General features: G+C 38.4%; 3 protein-coding genes across 6 annotated transcripts in view; 2 read left to right on the forward strand and 1 right to left on the reverse strand.

Annotated features, from left to right (window-relative positions):
• The window catches only part of LOC111484263 (bifunctional phosphatase IMPL2, chloroplastic), a 5334-nt gene extending 1112 nt beyond the window's left edge, over window positions 1-4222 (forward strand). The window contains exons 2-9 of the mRNA XM_023130792.1: window positions 623-701; window positions 875-969; window positions 1035-1084; window positions 1347-1471; window positions 1887-1953; window positions 3297-3386; window positions 3587-3698; window positions 3772-4222. Coding sequence (XP_022986560.1) covers window positions 623-701; window positions 875-969; window positions 1035-1084; window positions 1347-1471; window positions 1887-1953; window positions 3297-3386; window positions 3587-3698; window positions 3772-3842 — 689 coding nt within the window. The 3' untranslated portion in view covers window positions 3843-4222. The remainder of the gene's footprint in view (window positions 1-622; window positions 702-874; window positions 970-1034; window positions 1085-1346; window positions 1472-1886; window positions 1954-3296; window positions 3387-3586; window positions 3699-3771) is intronic.
• Window positions 4223-4889: 667 nt separating this feature from the next.
• Window positions 4890-12884, reverse strand: LOC111484206 (SUMO-activating enzyme subunit 2-like). Of its 3 annotated transcripts, none has more exons than XM_023130708.1 (11): window positions 12633-12884; window positions 12448-12537; window positions 11166-11249; window positions 10862-11080; window positions 9419-9520; window positions 8298-8756; window positions 7961-8190; window positions 6625-6718; window positions 6342-6524; window positions 6168-6265; window positions 4890-5516 (listed from the first exon to the last, which is right to left on the reverse strand). In XM_023130708.1, exons 1-11 carry the CDS (start codon window positions 12663-12665, stop codon window positions 5174-5176), a joined length of 1935 nt encoding a protein of 644 aa, XP_022986476.1. In that variant the 5' UTR covers window positions 12666-12884; the 3' UTR covers window positions 4890-5173. The 3 variants fall into 3 exon arrangements, with proteins under 3 accessions (XP_022986476.1, XP_022986478.1, XP_022986477.1); XM_023130710.1 differs by lacking the exon at window positions 12633-12884 and adding an exon at window positions 11334-11405 and having other exon boundaries at window positions 12448-12532; XM_023130709.1 differs by lacking the exon at window positions 12633-12884 and having other exon boundaries at window positions 11166-11405; window positions 12448-12532.
• A 618-nt stretch (window positions 12885-13502) lies between these two features.
• On the forward strand, window positions 13503-19687 carry LOC111484193 (protein CHROMATIN REMODELING 35-like). 2 transcript variants are annotated; one of them, XM_023130691.1, is made up of 7 exons: window positions 13503-13825; window positions 13945-14016; window positions 14843-15393; window positions 15780-15968; window positions 16542-16703; window positions 17559-19303; window positions 19380-19687. In XM_023130691.1, exons 2-7 carry the CDS (start codon window positions 13968-13970, stop codon window positions 19381-19383), a joined length of 2700 nt encoding a protein of 899 aa, XP_022986459.1. In that variant the 5' UTR covers window positions 13503-13825; window positions 13945-13967; the 3' UTR covers window positions 19384-19687. The 2 variants fall into 2 exon arrangements, with proteins under 2 accessions (XP_022986459.1, XP_022986460.1); XM_023130692.1 differs by having other exon boundaries at window positions 13961-14016.
• Window positions 19688-20317: the final 630 nt, after the last annotated feature.

The raw sequence follows: 20317 nt of genomic DNA on the forward strand, positions 1-20317 counted from the left end.
TTTTTTTTTTTTTTTTTGTTTTGGGTGTAATGTGCTGGTAGTGTTAATGGGTAATGAAGTGTTTGATGAAATGCCAAGGTGAAATTTTTTAACAGATGATAAGATTAAGAGAGAAGGTTGTTGATTAGGAGGTGAAAATGCTGGGAGTTTCGAAGATGGTTCAATTGCTTTCGGGAGAAAAACAAAGTGATGTGTTTTTTAATGTGTTTATATTATCAGTTTCTGCATGCAAATAGATGTCAATGAAAATAAGAGAAAAAGGGATGGTACTTGATTTTTTTTTTTCTTCAATTTTTCTATCTCTAGTCATTGATTCTTCTTTTAGATGGTATAATTCTATGAAGAAAAAAGAGAAACGAGGAGAAGATAAGACATTTCTTCCCATACCATCTTCAAAGAAGATTATGAAAAGCCTCCCTAATTGGTAAAGTGTAGGTTGCTAGGCATATTTTTTGCCCGGAAATTCAATATCTAGACATTCGTATGTACAACAAAATCAGGCATTTTCTTATATACTTTTTCACTTTTCATGGTTCACAACTAGTTAGAAGGCCTTTTTCCGTAGTGCTGTGTACCTAATAACAAAGGTCTGGTTTTGGGGCTGCTTTCTGAATCAATGCAGGTCCTGTGACTGTGGCTGATCAAGCAGCGGAGGAATCTATGGTTTCAGTTTTAATGGAGAACTTTCCTTCTCATGCTATGTTAGTTTTTTCCAACTTTTCTCGTTGGCACTCAGAAACGATTGCCAAATCGTGCACGAGGCTAATATCGACCTAAAATTTCAATCCCTTGTGAAACTCTTTGTTTAAGTCTAGAAATGATGATGTCGATCTATGGTGTGTCATTTCCTTATATATATATGTCGTGACTGCAGATATGGTGAGGAAAAAGGATGGAGATGCAAAGAGAATTCAGCTGATTTTGTTTGGGTTTTAGATCCAATAGATGGCACAAAGAGTTTTATTACTGGTACTTTCCGGGTGTTCCTTCTTCCTTATCTGATTTAGTTGTTTATTGATCATCGGATGTTTCAGGAAAACCCCTATTTGGCACTCTGATTGCATTGTTATATAGAGGGAAACCAGTAAGGACAATCAACCACACTCTTCCTCTCTTATTGCATCATTATATTTCCTCCTTATTTAAGTGTGTAGTTTGTTCTATTGTTCAAAAAAGCCCTGACATTGGTTTCAAATCCAAACAATTTTGAATCAAATAGAAAGGAAACATAGTGATGCAGTTGTGAAGTTATAAATGGAGAAATGGAGATGAAAATATCTAAAAATGTATCCCCAATGTTCTACCTTTATCTGCTATATTAATGATAAGATGGTGTTGATCTTCAGATTCTGGGCATCATCGATCAGCCTGTTCTGAGAGAAAGATGGATAGGAATAAGTGGGAGGAGAACTGCATTGAATGGACAAAATGTATCTACAAGATCTTGTTCAGACATATCACAGGCCTATTTGTATGTTTTCTCTTTTATGGTGTTTTCTTCTCTTAGTTTCAAAGTTCAGGTTATTGCTATATTACGCATGGTGAGCAATAGTATCCTCAATTGTATTCGCATTATTTGTATGTTTCTTTAATGTTTTGGGATCTGTGCAGATATTGGAGGCAGGGTAGAGAATCCTTTCCTTCTTTTTAAATAGTTTAGGATAAGACTTGAATGGGTAAGACTAAATTGACCAAAATTGAAATTAAATCTAGGAGTTCATGGAATAAGAGAAGGGAGGTAAAGCTTGGGAATCAAAATCTAGACTCCATAAGTTGATGGGTCTATTTTTCGCCTTCTATTCTTGGGTGTATGTGCTAAAAGCTTTTTCGCCCTTCTTATTTTGGTTTCGTTTGGTTGTTTCTTATGAACCCTCTTGTCTATGTAGATATACGACAAGCCCTCATCTATTTAGTGGAGAAGCGGATGAGGCATTTGCTCGTGTGAGGAACAAGGTATGCATGATAACGAAAATACTTAAATATTCTCAATATTTCTCATGGTGTTTGATACCAAGATAAAAGATGTATTTTCCCATTTTCTGATAAAAGCATCGGAAGTTCACTTGATGTTTTATTTGGTGCACATGGTTAGAAAGAACCACTGATTTTGGAATTGATAGAAAGTTTTACCACCTTAGAAAGTTCTACCACCTCCAAGGGAGTGAAATGCAGTTTACGTGTGAGATCCCACATCGGTTGGAGAGGGGAACAAAACATTCCTTATAAGAGTGTAGAAACCTCTCCTTAGTAGACGCATTTTGGGAAAGCCCAAAGAAGACAATATCTGCTAGTGGTGGGCTTGGATTGTTACATTATGTCTTGGATCTATGAGATTGTAGCAACAGTTCACTTGGATGAGATGCAATGCAAAGTGCAACTTGATTACACACCATGAGTTTGCTAGTATTGTAATACTAAGTCTTCTTCTTTGTGTTATCTTTCGGGGGATTAAGGGTTATATGACCATCCATATCAATGCTTCGTAAACAAAATCAATTTGTATGACTCTAATTGTAGTAATTTTACCATTTAACTTATGTTCTGTGTTCTTCGAGGTGAGAGGAGCCACATTGGATATCACCATAGGCATCATCTCATCCATTAGGAACACACCAACGGACAGTTAACCTCAGACAAGCAAAAGCAGAACTGAGGCAAAAACATAACCAAAACTCTTAGAAAAACAAAACTGAACCTAGGAAAGGAGTGCTATTCTCCAAATATCTTCTCACCCGATTAGGCTTTGGTGAAATCAAATACACAAAACAGCAAAAAACATAACCCGAGACAAACCCAGGCAACAAAAAGCAAATCAGACTCCCCACGCTCTCTTACGCGCTGGTTTGTGGCTGTGGAAGCAATATAGATTGGTTGTGCGTGTAGCTAACGCATAGCTTTTTTGGGCCAATGGTGGTGCAAACCTACTCTCTTTACAGCAGTGCTCCTCCTGAGGTGAGTGGTGTCCACAAGCGGCCACTCTAACTTTGTTATCCAAACTTCAAACGGTAGCTCTATGTTAAAGTGAAGACAACTTGCCGATCACCCTCAGCCAGGTCGGTCTTGGTAGCTCGGAAGAAACGAGAATATGCACATGATTGTTAGGACAGCATATCTCCCTGGCTTAATTAACCCACTGGGATGCACACCAGATGAAGAAAGTTAATAGAATAGACTCTGAGCAGTTTTCACTTTATTCTTTATGGATATATATCTTATTGTTTTTCCTCTAGCCCATCAATCTAAAAGAGATCTTGAGCAAGTTCGATCTTATATTCACAATTGACATTGTTGTGCAGGTAAAAGTTCCCCTGTATGGTTGTGACTGCTATGCGTATGCCCTTTTAGCATCTGGCTTTGTAGATCTTGTGATTGAATCTGGGCTCAAGGTAATTTGTTAGGCTGCCATATGCATGGCTTACTCATACATGATCATCGTTTTAATTCACGTGGCCAATAGTCGAGAAAAAACAAAGTCCATGTGGAACACTCTTACAAATCGAGCTCATGCACTATTTATATGGCCAGTTTATGCATTGAATTGCCTAGTATATGATGATCTAATCAAGATAGCTTTTGATTCTTTCAGCCGTATGATTTTCTCTCTCTAATACCCATAATCAAAGGGGCTGGTGGTGTGATAACCGATTGGAAAGGAGAGGAACTTTATTGGGAAGCCTTGCCTAATTCCCCTGCAACAAGTAATGTACACTTTCATGTAAACTTTATAAAATGTGCTCGTTTTACATAAAACTAAACTGTTCTTTATTTCAGGTTTTAATGTGTTAGCAGCTGGGGATAAAGTTATCCATCAACAAGCCCTTGAATCATTAAGATGGGACTGATAATTCTAGATACTCACAAGAGAGAATGGTTTGTGACTGCAAGTTTTGGCCTCTTGGACTGAGTAACACAGAATAAATAAGCAAATGCAAAGCATATCTAGTCTAGGTTCATCTTTTAGAAGAAACAGATCCTTCCCTCTCCCTTCATTGTTCATGTTAACGTAGGGGTCTCATGTTAAGGGAGGGGGCAATAGCTCTCTTATGACGGAGTTTAGTGCTTTTGACATAACCATTATATGTTAATCAGTGATTAAAATTGCCCGCCAATCGTAGATCCTATGGTTTATGGTTTCTTTGCATTACCTTAATAGGTTAAGAATATTATTCATAAGATCACTTCTTCAATACTGTCTATGGATGTATGATCTTCATTATGTGTACCTTGAAAAATTTCCAGGGAAGTGTTTTAAATTGTGTAACCTCAACTCATTGGTCCAGATATTTCAATAGATTTCCCTGGAAATCATTTTCCTTGCAATTTTCTGTGGTGCAATTGTTTTAAATTTCCAAGTGTACCTGGCAGGATCCATCATGTGGCGAATGGGTTGGTACATCTGAGCTCATCACTAGCGGATAGCTTTGACCCATTATGTACCGTTGCCTGTCTCAAAGTTTTAAAATGTGTTTCATTTATTAGGGAAAGGTTTTTATACCGTTACCAGGAATGTTTTATTCTTTTCTTCAACCGATGTGGCCTTAAGGGTTCAGTGTCTTCGTCAGTAGATCAACCATGTTTGGCTCTGATACCATATGTAACAGCCTAAGCTCATTGTTAACAAATATTATTCGTTTTGATCTATTACATATCGTCGTCAGTCTGAGGAACACAATTTGTAACAGGGAAGCAATTGCAGCTAAACAGGAGGTGGCTTCCCTCCATTATGCTCTGCAGGTAGTATTTTAGGTTCTACATTATCAGCTGTTTAATCACCTGCTTTGAAATTCAAGGTTAGAGATGTTTAGATTCTTCCAAACTTTATTTCTAGGATTACTTTTAATATTACTCATCATTTACCAGTGGGTTAGGCTGGCCAACTAAATAAGTGTTTTAAATATATTTAATTGTTTACTGTCATCATATAGTATAAGTTTCCAAAACGTTGAGACTTCTGTTTAGTGTTACAATCACGCTATCTTCTGGATGTGAGGCTTGGAAATATAATATTCTGCTAGTTTGCTACATCTGATCTCGATGTGGGACAAGGATAGAACAATTGATGCTCCTAACTCCAAAAAGACTACACATTAAGATCTAAAGAAAAATTATGAATCACCATTTCTCCCCTAACATAACAAAATTAGGTTAGCACTCCGTTAAATCCAAGGAGCAATTATTGCAATCTTTTCTTCTTGTTCATAGCTGAATCCCCATCATCAAGCATGACAAGGTCGTCGTCGTCGTCGTCGTCAAGCTCTTCAAGTTTCTTCAAGCTATTAGCTTCATTAGCCGAACTTGATATATCGACAGCTGAAGAAGGTGCCTCGTCTAGTTTTCGTTTCCTTCCCGACGCAACAATGTCTGAGTCTTCGTTCTTATCGGCCTCTGTAGCAGAGGGTGTTGAAATGCTTTCTCCATTGCCCAAAGTCTTGCTGCTATCACCCTTTTCCAGGGAAGTTTGATGCCATCCAGATAGAACCATACCATCTGGTTCCTTCTCCTCATCAAATTCATCTCTGCACAGATTATTTCTGATTCTTGTAAAAGTAACTCGAACTTACGAGTACAAAGATAGAAATCTACACTTTTTTAATGGACGAGAACATTGTATTTGAAACTATTAGCTCCAATCCAATTCCTCGAAAAAACAACAGGAGCGTAAACAAGATATTATCTTTATTAAGGAAACAGAGATCAATCATTTTCTATGGAGCTACCTGTTCAGTTTGACTTTCAAATATAAGAAAAATATGATGTAACAACCCACACCCACCGCTAGCAAATATTGTCCGCTTTGGCTCGTTATGTATTGTTGTTAGCCTAATAGTTTTAAAACGCGTCTACCTAAGAGAGGTTTCCACACCCTTATAAGGAATGCTTCATTCTCCTCTCCAATTGCCGTGGGATCCGAGGTCCACGTCCTCATTGGCACACCGTTCGGTGTCTGGCTCTGATACCATTTGTAACAACCCAAACCCACCGCTAACAAATATTGTCTGTTTTGGCTCATTAAGTATTGTCGTCAACCTCACGGTTTTAAAACACGTATGCTAGGAAGAGGTTTCCACACCCTTTTAAGGAATGCTTCATTCTTCTCTCCAACCGATGAGGGATCTCACATATGAAAACATCATATGCCAAGTGCAAAAATGAGCAAGTTGAAATACCTATGTTTGATGTTTATACTGCAGCTAAGCTCTTGTTGAAGATCCTCAACCGACAATATTGTCCCGCTAACGACTGGAGAAGGGAACTCCGACAGTACCTGAAACACGTGAGAAAAGACTAAATTTTCATGGGGAAAAGACCAATGATTAATGCATTTAACAAGAAAATCACACCTTCTCAAGGTTAGCAGCGTAATTTGCCACCATGTCTTCATCGAGATCATCGCCAACTTCATAAAGAAGGGCCGATCCATGCATAATAAGCGGAAAGTTCATCCCAAGCTTCACCTTGACTATCTTCTCGACAAAATCTCGCAGCTTTGCTTTATGCGTATTTATCTCGAGTGATAGTGGTGTCTGTTTTCATCATAATATGTGCAAGTGAAGTATAAATCTGCAATGGAATTCCACAACATAACCCGACAAAACACTCGAGAATGAGAATCATTGAAAGTACCTCGGAGCAAACGTAGCAGGATTTATTAGGTTCAAAAGGTTCCACTGGCATAAGAAGCATCTTCCTCGAAGGATGTTCGAGACAATACGTCATCCTACATGCGCATTCAAGTTAAGATAAGATTCAAGAGAACAAGAAGACAGGCAACAAGTTTAATACATGCGCATCTTTCTTGCTTTTCTCAAGGTATCACCAGCATTTTCAAATGTCGTTTCAATTAGAACATAGATGGGTTTGTCACAAAGGTAAAACTGTAACCACCCAAACCCACCCCGCTAGCCGATATTGTCCTCTTTGGACTTTCTCTTTCGGGCTTCCCCTCAAGGTTTTAAAATGTTTCTGCTAGGGAGAGGTTTCCACACCCTCAAGGTTTTAAAACGCGTATGCTAGGGAGAGATTACCACACCCTTATAAAGAATGCTTCGTTCTCCTCTCTAACCACGTCCTCGCTGACACTTGTTCCCCTCTCCAATTGATGTGGGATCTTACAATTCATCCCCCTTCGAGGTCCAACATCCTTGCTGGCACTCTTTCCTCTCTCCAATCGATGTGGGATCTCACAATCCTCTCCCTTTAGGGCCTAGCGTCCTCACTAGTCCACCTCCCTTCGGCGCTCAGCGCCCTCGCTGGCACACTGCCCGATGTTTAGCTCTAATACCATTTGTAATAGCCCAAGCCCACCGCTAGTAGATATTGTCCTCCTTGGGCTCTAATACCTCAAGGTTTTAAAATGCATCAGCTAACTAGGGAGAGGTTTTCACACCCTTATAAAGAATGTTTTGTTCTCCTTCCCAGCCGAGGTGGGATCTCACAATCCACCCCCCTTTGGGGCCAACATCCTTGCTAGCACTCGTTCCTCTCTCCAATCGATGCGGGATCTCACAATCCACTCCCCTTTGGGGCCCTATGTCCTCGCTGGTCCACCCCCCTTCGGGGCTCAGCACCCTCGCTGGCACACTGCCCGATGCTTGCTTTGGCACCACTTGTAACAGCCCAAGCTCACTGCTAGCAGATATTGTCCTCTTTGCACTTTCCCTTTCGAACTTCCCCTCGAGGTTTTAAAACGCGTCTGCAAGGGAGAGGTTTCCACACCCTTATAAAGAATGTTTCGTTCTCCTCACCAACCAATGTGGGATCTCACAAAAACAATACTAACACAGAAATAACGTACCACAAACAAAATAATAATACTCAGTAAAATGATGCACAAGCACAGAAATAATAAACCACATAACAATATTCCAGAGCAGCTATAGAACATCTGTAAACCACAATAACTAAGATCAAAACAGAACAGAAATGGAATCCCATAGCAATATGAAGAAACTCCACGTACCGATAATTGTTTGCATCGTTTTGCAGCACCTTAATTGCCTCGATCACAATCAACCCAGCAATAATAGCATTGGTTGTTGCAACAGCATGCACAATGTTACCAGCAATACCTTTAGATTCAAAAAGGCTATGCATTGGAATACCAAAAGATTCAGCTCTAATATTGGCAGCAGCAGTTACAAACTCCACAGCTAACTGATCATCTTTATCAAAAGTCAAGTTCCCAACATCCTGTATAGCACACCCATTTAGAAAGTCCACAAACCCAAGACTTGCTGCTACAAGAACATCAAGAAATCTTAAGGTTTTAATCATAAAATGAGAAGTCAAAACCAAACCTTTTCCCTTTTAGTGAAAAAAAGCTTAATAGCCTCGATGAAGATTCTGGAATTTTCCATAAGACTCCATATCTCCTGGGGATTTTTCATGCCTAGAGATGTCATGGCAGAAAACGAACTTTGATCGTCAGTGGCACAGTTTTTGTCTGAGTTTCCGTTCTGTTTAGTTGGTTCATCAGGCAGGATATCCCTACTATAAATAGGCCTCGGTTTATTGCGATTTTTCCATGTATCGTCGTTAGATAAGGCTACTTCGATATTGTACCCAAAAACATGATCAAACACTCTTCTTCCATACTGCTCAATGGTTTCGTCTTTGTAAAGTTCAAATATATCTTCAGCATGATTTGATGAACTTGCAGAATCACTTGAACGTACGTTTAGATCGTTTTCTTGATTCTTATCTCCAAATAACTTCGCAAAAAGTAGATCTTTTGCCCAAACGATGCAGTGAACAAACTGCAAAGTTCACAACCATATTAAACCACAAAATAACAAAAGCAGGACCAGCTACACAACCTGGGGAAAATATATATACCCTCACAAATCATGTCTCTGTGAGATGGGCCACAAAAATGAGCCGAGTTATGAACTTATGATCATACATTCTTTAAATATAGAACTGCCCATTATTGAGAATAGTAAATGAGTTGGTTCAAGGTTATATAAGCAGTTGCTACTGCTATGATTAGGATTTCTTAGTTGTATATTCGTATTATCATTAATTAGTTGCAGAGGTGGCTGACTTATAAAAAGATGCGACCGTGTTAATATCGATTAGTAATAATTACATCTAAGTATCTCAACCATTATATTAGTTCTCTCGAGTCTCTAGAACTCATTATCAATAAAGGCAATGCAATTGGAAGTGAGAATAAAGCACGAGGCAAACAATATAAAACTCAATCCAAGAAATTACAGAAGAAAATGCTATTCAGATGTATTATTGAGGGTAAAAAAAAACTTGTCTACCAACTTGATCAGATGTAATAAACATTTTAACCACAAGAGCATGAAAGAAAATAAGTGGATAATGTAAGGAAGAAAATAAATGGATAATGTAAGGACTCTGAGAAAATTACTGAAGAAACAACAATAGAAATCTTAAGCCTGGTTAGTACCTTTGACGGAGTACTAGTAATAGTACAGACAGGATATGTTTTTGGGGCCGGTTTCGGCTGGCACTCGTAGCATTCTGTTCTTCCCTTGACATGGACTGTGACCTGGGCCAAAGTTGAAATTAAATAGTTCAAGCAGAGGAAAAACACCCTGACCAAGCACATATTAACAATTAGCTAATAGTGATGAAGGAGAAATTAAGGTTAGAGTAGTACTCAAGTCATATAGACTGGGAATGAGTGCAAAAAGGCCTCATGAATTTGTACTCAGGACTCTCTACATACACATATATATAACCATTAGCAGTTTGGCCATTTATCCAAGTCAACTAATCTCACAATTATCGTCTTCAAAGATTCTGCTCAAACCTTCATAGTTTCCATAAATCAGAGTCACAGACTTGTAGACGTCCGTGTTCCTGTAACAGCTTAGGCCAACTGCTAGCAGATATTGTTCTCTTTGTACTTCCTCTTCCGGGCTTCCCCTCAAGGTTTTAAAACGTGTCTGTTAAGAAAAGATTTTCACATCTTTATAAGGAGTGTTTTGTTCCCCTCTCCAACCGACGTGGAATCTAACAATCCACCCCCCTTGGAGAACGTCCTCGCTGGCACATCGCCCCTGTCTATAACTCTAATACCATTTGTAACTGCCCAAGCCCAAGCCCACCGCTAGCAAATATTGTCCTTTTTGGGCTTTCCCTTTCGGGCTTCCCCTCAAGGTTTTAAAATGTGTCTGTTAGGGAGAGGTTTCCACATCCTTAGAATGTTTTGTTCCCCTCTCCAACCGACATGGGATCTTACAATCCACTCCCCTTGGGAGCCCAGCATCCTCGCTAGCACACCGCCCGATGTTTAGCTCTAATACCATTTGTAACAGCCCGAGCTCATCGCTAGCAGATATTGTCCTTTTTGGGCTTTTCCTTCTGGGCTTCGCCTCAAGGTTTTAAATCATGTCTGTTAAGGAGAAGTTTCTATATCTTTATAAGGAATGTTTTGTTCCCCTCTCCAACCGACGTGGGATCTCACCGTTCCAATTTTTAATCACCTAGTGCTCACTTTGGAATATAAAAGGAAGAACTGCCACAAATCTCTCTTTGAAGATCCATGTAAAATAATCACCAACATAATTTCCACAAATTTACCAAATCCCATTAGTTTCTTTGAACATTAAATAGAACGAATATTGATGAGCATTTAGACTCGATATCATATATAGTTCAAGGAATAGCACGGCAGATGCATTACAAAATATCATTTGAAAAAGCAAGCACAAAAAATAAGTACTTCATTAGAAACCGGTTTCACTCTTTTTACCTCACTAAACATTGTTGTGCCAATGTTTCCAAGGAGAGACTAAAAAGTACAAAAAATTGATGTCATAGGTTTCATATGCATAAACATTCAAAACATAAAGCGCTGTCGTGTATATTTGAGAAAATAGATCACCTGTCCAAGGAATCCAGTGGTTCCACTTTCGACTAGAGGAACATCAGCTGCCAAGCACAAACGATTCACATGTCGCCTTGCATCTAAGTTATCGAGTCCATTCAAAACAACATTAAATTGTTTAAAGAAATCTACATTAAATTCTTGATTCTTGACATTTGCATGATATGAGGTAATGCTGACGTGAGGTCTGAATCTTAGGACAGCATCCCGAGCAACCTAGCATAAAAAAATTAAGCATCTGTAAGAAGTTCAAGAACAGAACTGCATTGCCACCATGAGATGAAAAATGAAAATCCCTTACCTTAGCCTTTGATAGCCCTACATGGGATTTTCGGAATAAAAACTGTCGGTTTAAGTTGCTCACTTCTATGGTGTCCATGTCAATCTGCAAGTTAGAATTTCTTTTGATAAGTCAATCTGCAACTAAGTATTAAGCAACACACGAGTCTAGTGGGAAAAAAAGTCACGCCTAAGGCAAATCCACAGCCGATGAACACCGTCGTTCACATCAATATTGTTGTTCTGAACATCTTAAAGTGACCTTCAACAATTTCAATGTAAGTTAAAAACAATATAATATATATCAGTCCTTTAAATTTAAAGAAAAATGCAATCAGTAGAGATTCCAAACTAAATTTTCACTAGTACAGTATCAACAAAAAAAAAAAAAAAAAAAAAAAAAAAAAAAAAAAAAAAAAAAAAAAAAAAAAAAATGACGAACATTTATTAAGAATAGTAAANCCATCACTATTAGGATACAAATATCATACATATAAGTACATGCTAGGTGCCACCGCCACCTATTCCTCATAAACGGAAAAACCTAAATCGATATGAATGGAAGATGCCTCTTTCACTTGTTTTTCTCGGTCGAGCACTATCAAACACCATCTATGAAATCATGGTCGACTACTCCTAGGTATCTTCCCTGGAGAACTTAGGCTAATATGAGCAGTAGAAAGAAAGGCACAGAACCGATCGATGGTCCAAGTTGCCGAATGAGTCTGGAATGGGAAAATTTTATGCATTTACATGTGAACAATATCTCAAGAATCTTCACCAATGAAGATTAGTCTACGAGAAACGGAGAAATATCTCAAAGATTTTAGTTCTTTCCAAAAGAAGTAGCTCTCAACTGTTGGATCAAAAAACTTAGCTATAAAGAGGCATAACACCAAACGAATTTTAAGTATAATGCTTCTAGAAGTATAGGAATTTCTTCTTTTCATGCCCCTTTATCTTTTGGGAAGAGGGTCAAAACGAAATTACGAAAATGCCAACAATTCTTATCCTGCAAAAGATAGTTCCATGGAAAACCTTACACGGATAACTACAAAACAGTACTGGTTGGGCATGCTACGAGCAAAACAAAAGACAAGGATGAAGAAGACTAAGAACAAAGTCTACTCTACCCACAAACTTCACTCAGCCAAAAGAGATACCCAATCATATTAAACCATTTAAACCCTAACCCACCAAAGTGGCAATACAAATCATCACCGAAGTTGAAATTTCTAAGCAGAAACAAAACAAAACGCAAAAAAACAGTGATTCTCAACAAAGAACTTCCAAAAAATAATTACAATATGAATGTCCTGAAACCCGGAGAGAGCCAGAGTCTTGAGAAGCTCGCAGCCGATTCCCCCCGCTCCAACCATGAGCACTTTGGCGCCCTACAAATGCAACAACCCACTTGAGATATGCCCAAAAAACAGTGGAATTGAGTGGCGAGAGGTGAATTAAAAGAGAGATGGATGAAGGGTAAGACCTTAACGGCAGAAAACTGGTGGTGGGAGGCCATTGGAGGCGGGAATTGAGAGCCCAATGGAGGATTGACTTAGAGAAGACGCAAACAAGTGAGAAAGACCATGAAAATTGCAGGGGGTTTGGGGATTTGGGTGGGGGTTGTGGGATTGGGAAGAATCGAATGCGTAAATAGCTGAAATTATAAAGAATCGCCCAAGTGGTAAGCCCAAATGGGGTTCGCGCAGGGAAGGGCGGCTGAAGGAAGCGCCAAATAACGAATGGAAAATATATATAAAAAGAAGTCAGCATTGAACACTCGAAGTCTGAAGCTTTCGCTGTTCTTTTCCTCCGTTTTTTTTTTTTTTTTTTTTTTTTTTTTTAATAATTCTTTGTTGGTGTTTCGATTTTTGATTCGAAGCTGGGTTGAACTCACCAGATTTCGACTGACTTACTTGTCGGCTTCTTTGTCTCAAATAATAATTTTGATGATACTATTTGGTGAGATTCACGTCCCTGAAACGAAATATACGCGTTTTAAAATTGTGAGATCAACAGTGATATATAATGGGTCAAATCGAACAATATTTATTAGTCGTTGACTTAAATCTTACCAATAATAACAGAACCAGACACTGGACAGTGTGTCAGCAAGAACATTTATGAAGGTATGAAGACCACTCAGTAGTAGACGTGTGTTACAAACAGTATTGAGGTTACTCGAAATTAATTTTTATAAAATTAAATCTATTCAACATTTAATAGAGTTAATAGACGAGGTAAATTAAAAAATTGAAGAAAAAAATATTAAAGGCATAAATCCGCCACCGACGGGACGTCTGAGTCGGAAAGCTGACGTAAAGACCGTGGCTATTTTCTTGAGTCCTGATTGGTCCACGAAATCAAAGGCACCCTCGTCAACGCACACACGCGAGCCCTTCAAACGCCGCCGTTTTGCGCAACGACCCCTCAGCCTGAGCAGCAGAGCAGACCCTTCCATTTCCTTCGTTTCGCTCCTACTTTCATTCGCCCTCTCTCTCTCTCTCTCTCTCCGTTTTCAAGATCAGCGAGAAAGAACTTCAGCGGATTTGAATGAAAATGTGAGTCAATTTCCCTTTCAATTGAACCTTCAATTACTGAAATTGGGGTTTTCTGCGGGTTCTCAGATTCTTCCTCCCCTTGGATTGATCAAATTTCACAGCCTCCCTGTTCCTCGAGGTAAGTTGGTGGTTTTATGCGGGAACTCGGCGATGTCTCATATCTTCTTTTACATTTTTGTCATTTTCTTTTCCTGTTATGGAGTGTAATCTTCACCTTATGTTTGTGGAAATGCTCAGTGTTTTCTGAACTTAGGCATACTATGGACGCGACCATTGACTTCTCCCCCAGTAGCTACGCCACTCCAAATGGTACTCTTTCTCTTCCCTAAATGTATTTTCCTTTTTTTGATTTTTCCCCTTGTGGGTTTTGTATGGTAATGTTCTGGTTATGTCCGTTCACTTGATTATGGCTATGGAATGTTTCATGCTCTTTGCTATCTTCGTTTTCTATTGCACTGATTATGCTGTTACAGTGTGAATATGACTTTGTTTTATTGATGAACCCAGAAAGCTAGAGAAGGGATGTGTTTGTGTGTGTGTAAAGTGTGAAATTTTTTTGAGTTAGATAATACTGTTCATCATTTAGCTGTATCAGCACGTACGGTAAGGTTCTTCGAACAAACAAAAAACTGGGCCTACTTTGTTGGTTTCAAGAGAATGAAGTACCCTTGTTTTGAAACTTGTATCATTCATGGTTTTACAGTCATATGGACGGTTATGTCGGGCATTTGTTGTTTAAACCATTTTCTATATGGAAAAATAGTAAACTATTTTGTTCATTTGATTTAATATGCTTTGTAATATGTACGTGATATATTGTTTAGGATTTTTTTTCACTTATCTACAAAAGATAAAAGGGGAAACAACCCAGTTTTCTTCTATGATATTCGATACTCTCCCCATCTCATGTTCTATCCTTATTTGATGCTGGTCTTGTTTTCTTCCCGCGTCGTTTCTTTCATCTAATATCTTCCTTTTCCTTTCTCCTGGTGCAATATTCTTGAATTTAGTTATTTATTTAATCTTTATGAGAAACACTTGGATTTAGCTTTTCTTTTCTAAGCCTGAATATGTAGCCATTGATGGATGTTTGTTTTCGTTCTGATACTGATAATGTGCTATTCATTGTACCCAGGACTGTATTATGGGAAACGTAAGAGATTAAAACTATCTACCGATGGAAAAAATCTCCCCAGAACGGCCACCTTTTCTGCCCAAAAGTGTGACACGCCGAGACAAAACAAAATGAACAACTCAGCAAAAATAGTTGATTACTCTGACCCGTTTGCCATTAATAATTTGATCGATGGTTTGGATTGTGGTCAGTTTGGAAGTGTCACTAAAGAGATAGAAGCCCTTGTTTCCCATAAGATGCAAATTCTAAGTCCTTACATTGCGAAGTATCCTACGCTGTCAAGTACGTTATTTGATCTGGGGAGACGTAATGCGTGTACAGAGGCAACAAACCATCAAGCTTCCCCGTTGGTTCATAATCTCATTGATTTGGAGGATGATTCTGCCATTGATGATGTTTGTTCCAACAATGTTGAGAAATCACGATTGCCTATTGTAATAATTGATTCTGATGAGGAAGAAAGCAAAGATCAGAGGGTTATACATCCTTTTCAAGAGGTTGTGCTGCCTATACCACCTGGACAAAGTTTGTTCAAGGCCATATCGGTAGTGGTGAGCTCGTTAGACATCTATGTTACTGTAGCTGCATTTATTAAGTTCAAACTTGTATATGAAAGTGAATATTGCTATACATCCATACATTTAAAAATTAATAGACTACATCTTATATCGTAGCTTACCCTTTTTTCAAATAGAACAATAATATTTAATTTTGTGAAATTTTGATACAAACAAATATTCAAGAAATGCTATGCAATTAACACAAAGATTAAATCAGTGTAGTGCTTTATGAAATTATATTATCGAAGTTTAGAGTTGAAGATAATTTGTGTATGTTTTAAGGATGGCTTTACTCTCTCTCTCTCTTCCTGTCTCTTCCTTGGCCATTTGTTTTTTTGACTTAACCATAGCTGTCTAATTTACCAACTGATTGTTAGGATCACCGAGCTTTAAATGGGGAGGAAGCAACTCCTATTAATGAAAGTGAAACTATTAGTAAGAAGGACAAAGGTGTTTACGTTGGTGTAGAAGAGGACGAGGATGAGGTCAGCGAACAGGATAACAGTGAAGATGATGGCCTTGGAGATATTTGGAACGATATGAATATGGCATTAGAATGTTCCAAGGTATTGTTATTGTGTATATGATTTCATTGACTGCTGTTTCCTTCAGCTCTTGTGTATAGTCTGCACTGCATTATATCCTAATTATATACCCTTTGTTTATTAGGGACCAGGCTTAATGTGCTAATCTGGGTCTTGTTAAATAATGACTTAAGTTCAAAAGCAAAGTTAAGTTAATCGGTATGAATGTTGTGAAAACAATTATTTTAGAAAGTTGGTTTGTAAGAAATCAAAGGAAGCATGACTGAGAGATTATATGTAGCTATATACATATCTACTTCGTCTTCTAAGTTTCGCAATTATTTCCAGTAATTCCTTTAATGACGTTGATCATAATTGAGAGGCCTTTACTGTAAGAATCTTTTTTTTTTTCTTATTTGTAATTATCAGTGAGGTGATCTTTGTATATTGAATATTGTTGTGGTCAAGTAGTAGGGAAGAGTTTGTTACGTGTTCGAAGAAAAATCCTAATTATATGTATGGGTTAATGTAGAATTTTACCCCTTGATTTCCTTTATTATCAAGTTAACTTCTTCCTATTAAAGTTTTAGTTCTTGCAACCTTAACTTTTCCTAGGACCTGGATGTTGCCGTAGATTCATCATCTAATCAACCAAGTACAGATGCTGTGGACTGTGATCATTCTTTTCTCTTTAAGGATGATCTTGGTTATGTCTGTCGCATATGTGGGGTTATTGACAGAGGAATTGAGACCATTTTTGAGTTTCAGTACAACAAGGTCTGTGTCTCTATTGCCATTTTATATATCTTATAGCTTATGTCATATTGTTTTGCTTACATAGAACGAAAGTTAAACATCCAAGTTTTCCTGCCTTTGTTCTATTTACTTAATAAGTGCCAAAGAAGAGCAGAATAATTTAAAATTGTAGCCCATAAGCCTATGGGTAGTAGTTTTTGTGGAAGCCATCGATATATATTTGAACGATGCTTTTGCTGAGTTTATGATCAAAAGCTGACCCCTGCTCTCTCTCTCTCTAGCTGAAATATTAAATCTTAGATTTGTCTTAAGTCGTTTAAGAGAATCCTTCTTAAATCTTACTGTTCGATATTTTTATTGACCGAACTTGAACTAGTTATGTTGTAATAGCTCAAACCCACCGCTGGCAAATATTGTCCTCTTTGGACTTTCCCTTCTGAGTTTCCCCTCAAGTTTTTAAAACGCGTCTACTAGGGAGAGGTTTCTACACTCTTATTAGGAATGCTTTGTTCCTCTCTTCAACCGATGTGGGATCTCACAATCCACCCCCCTTAGGGGCTCAGCGTCCTCGCTGACACACTGCCTGGTGATTGGCTATGATACCATTTGTAACAACTCAAACCCACGAATAGCAGATATTGTTCTCTTTGGGTTTTCCCTTCCGGGCTTCCCCTCAAGTTTTTTAAACGCGTCTACTAGGGAGATGTTTCCTCTGATACCATTTCTCACATTTGTTCCCCTCTCCAACCAATGTGGGATCTCACATGTAAAGTAATATAATTCTTTATAATTTTGAAAAATTGATTGTGATCTTCAGTTGTTATCAGCTCTGTCATCTTCTGTGAACTCACACTGATTTGTATTTTTTTCTTCCAGGGTAAGAGGAGCACAAGAACATACATGTCTGAATCTCGTAACAAAGATTCAGGCGATGTTGTTGGAGTTAAAATCTCAGAAGATGATTTGACTGTCACTGAAATTTCTGCACACCCTAGACATATGAAGCAAATGAAACCTCATCAAATTGAGGGTTTCAATTTCCTTATAAGCAACTTGGTAACGGACAATCCAGGAGGCTGCATTTTAGCCCATGCTCCTGGTTCTGGAAAAACATTTATGATAATCAGCTTCATGCAAAGTTTCTTAGCTAAGTATCCACAGGCTAGACCATTGGTTGTGCTTCCCAAAGGAATCTTAGCTATATGGAAAAAGGAGTTCCAGATTTGGCAAGTGGAAGATATTCCACTCTATGATTTCTATTCCGTTAAAGCAGATAATAGGGGTCAACAGCTAACCGTTCTGAATCAGTGGGTCGAGCACAAGAGTATTCTGTTCTTAGGATACAAACAATTTTCCACGATCGTCTGCGATGTCGAAACCAATGCTGCATCAACTGCATGTCAAAATATATTGCTCAAGGTTCCCTCCATTCTCATCCTAGATGAGGGGCATACACCAAGAAATGAGAACACTGATATTTTGCAAACTCTTGCCAAAGTCAGAACTCCACGGAAAGTGGTTCTTTCAGGAACCCTATATCAAAATCATGTTAAAGAGGTATTCAATATAGTGAATCTCGTTCGACCGAAGTTCATGAGATCAGAAACTTCTCGACCTATCATCAAACGTATCATGTCAAGAGTGGATATACCTGGTGCCAGGAAGCAGTTCAAAGCAGGTGTGGATGCTGCTTTTTATGACTTGGTGGAACACACGCTTCAGAAGGATACAGATTTCAGGAGGAAAGTGAGTGTCATCCATGATTTACGTGAGATGACCAGCAAGATTCTGCATTATTATAAAGGAGATTTTCTCGATGAGCTCCCTGGACTGGTCGACTTCACCGTGGTGCTAAATCTCACCCCTAAACAGAAACATGAAGGTGAAAAAGTCAAAAAGTTTAACAGGAAGTTCAAAATAAGCTCTGCTGGTAGTGCTGTTTATTTGCATCCAAAGTTGAATGTTTTCTCTGTTAATGCTACTGTGACGGATGATAAAATAGACGAGGTCATCGACCAGCTGGACGTTAAAGATGGAGTGAAGGCGAAATTCTTTCTTAATATGCTGAATTTGTGCGCTACTACTGGAGAGAAGCTGCTGGTATTTAGCCAGTACCTCCTTCCTTTGAAATTCATGGAGAGATTGGTTGTGCAGAAGAAGGGTTGGAGTCCAGGAAAAGAAACTTTCATGATATCCGGTGAAACAACTTCCGAGCATCGGGAATGGTCGATGGATCGTTTCAACAACTCGCCTGATGCCAGAGTCTTCTTTGGCTCCATCAAGGCTTGTGGGGAAGGCATATCTTTGGTAGGGGCATCACGTGTCATCATCTTGGATGTTCATCTCAATCCATCAGTGACCCGCCAGGCAATTGGTCGTGCATTCCGTCCCGGTCAAACAAAGAAAGTATTCGCATATAGATTGGTGGCTGCTGATTCACCTGAAGAGGGAGATCACAGTACTTGCTTCAAGAAGGAACTAATTGCAAAAATGTGGTTTGAATGGAATGAGTATTGTGGCTATCACGACTTTGAAGTGGAGACGGTCGACGTGAAAGAGTGTGGCGATAACTTTCTAGAAACCCCGCTTCTAAGACAAGATGTCAAAGTTCTGTACAGAAGGTCAGTTAGCTCTTTATTCTCCTCAGTTGAGCTCTACTTTCATGTTTCCTGACATCGTCTTCTTTACCGTTTTCAGGTAGACCCTGCAATATAGTAGTGCAGATGAGGCAAAGGGAATTATTATTTATCTTTGTCTCATCGAAACTGTTCATGAGATCATTTTGTTCCTATAACCTGTTCATGGATTTGTTTTTTCCTTCTTTTTTTTTTTTTTGTGAAGATCATAGCCAGATAGCTTTGTTTCTGACTTGTATAGCATGACTGCTGCCTTGCCTGAATATTGTTCACAGTAAGTAAATGGAGTTTGTGACACTCAACTAACTCCTAAAGACGCCATAGATCAAAGCTTTTTTGGTAACAAAGTATTGGTACAGTTCATTTTGAGTGCAGTTTCTCTTTTATGCTATCCATCTTAATAATTTTGGATAATGGAGCAACAGGGTTATTGGATTATGGAGCAGACTTATGTAACCGCTCAAGCTCACTGCTAGCAGATACTATCCTTTTTGAGCTCTCTCAATATTTTTGAAACAGATTTGCTAGGGAGAGGTTTCCACACGTTTATAAAGAATGCTCGTTCTCCTCCCCAACTGACGTGAGATTTCACCGCTTAAATTTGAAGGAGAAGAAGGTAAATTCAAAACTCATTATGGAATAATAGATCTGTACAATATTAACTGAAGTTGTATACTTATGTTGTTTATTTCCTTAGTTATTGATGGAGTTATGGATGCAATAGATGGAACCGACATAATTGAGTCGGGTTGAGTTTGATTGGAATAGAATAGTGTGTTGGAATAACTTGCGAACAAAATGCTTTTTTTTTTTTTTTTTTTTTATAAACTCTAAAAAATTAATAATTTCAAATGTGTTTTAAATAATGAAATATTAAGAATTAAGAAGTCAAAGCCAGATGGCACGTCATCCAGGCATAAATTCTTTAATGCCACATAATATTTGGTGATGCTTTGTAGGCCGTGTCACCAATAAATGATCAAACCCATAAATCGTTAT

The sequence above is a fragment of the Cucurbita maxima genome, unplaced genomic scaffold, assembly GCF_002738345.1.
Source record: "Cucurbita maxima cultivar Rimu unplaced genomic scaffold, Cmax_1.0 Cma_Scf00009, whole genome shotgun sequence".
In the NCBI taxonomy this organism is placed as follows: Eukaryota; Viridiplantae; Streptophyta; class Magnoliopsida; order Cucurbitales; family Cucurbitaceae; genus Cucurbita; species Cucurbita maxima.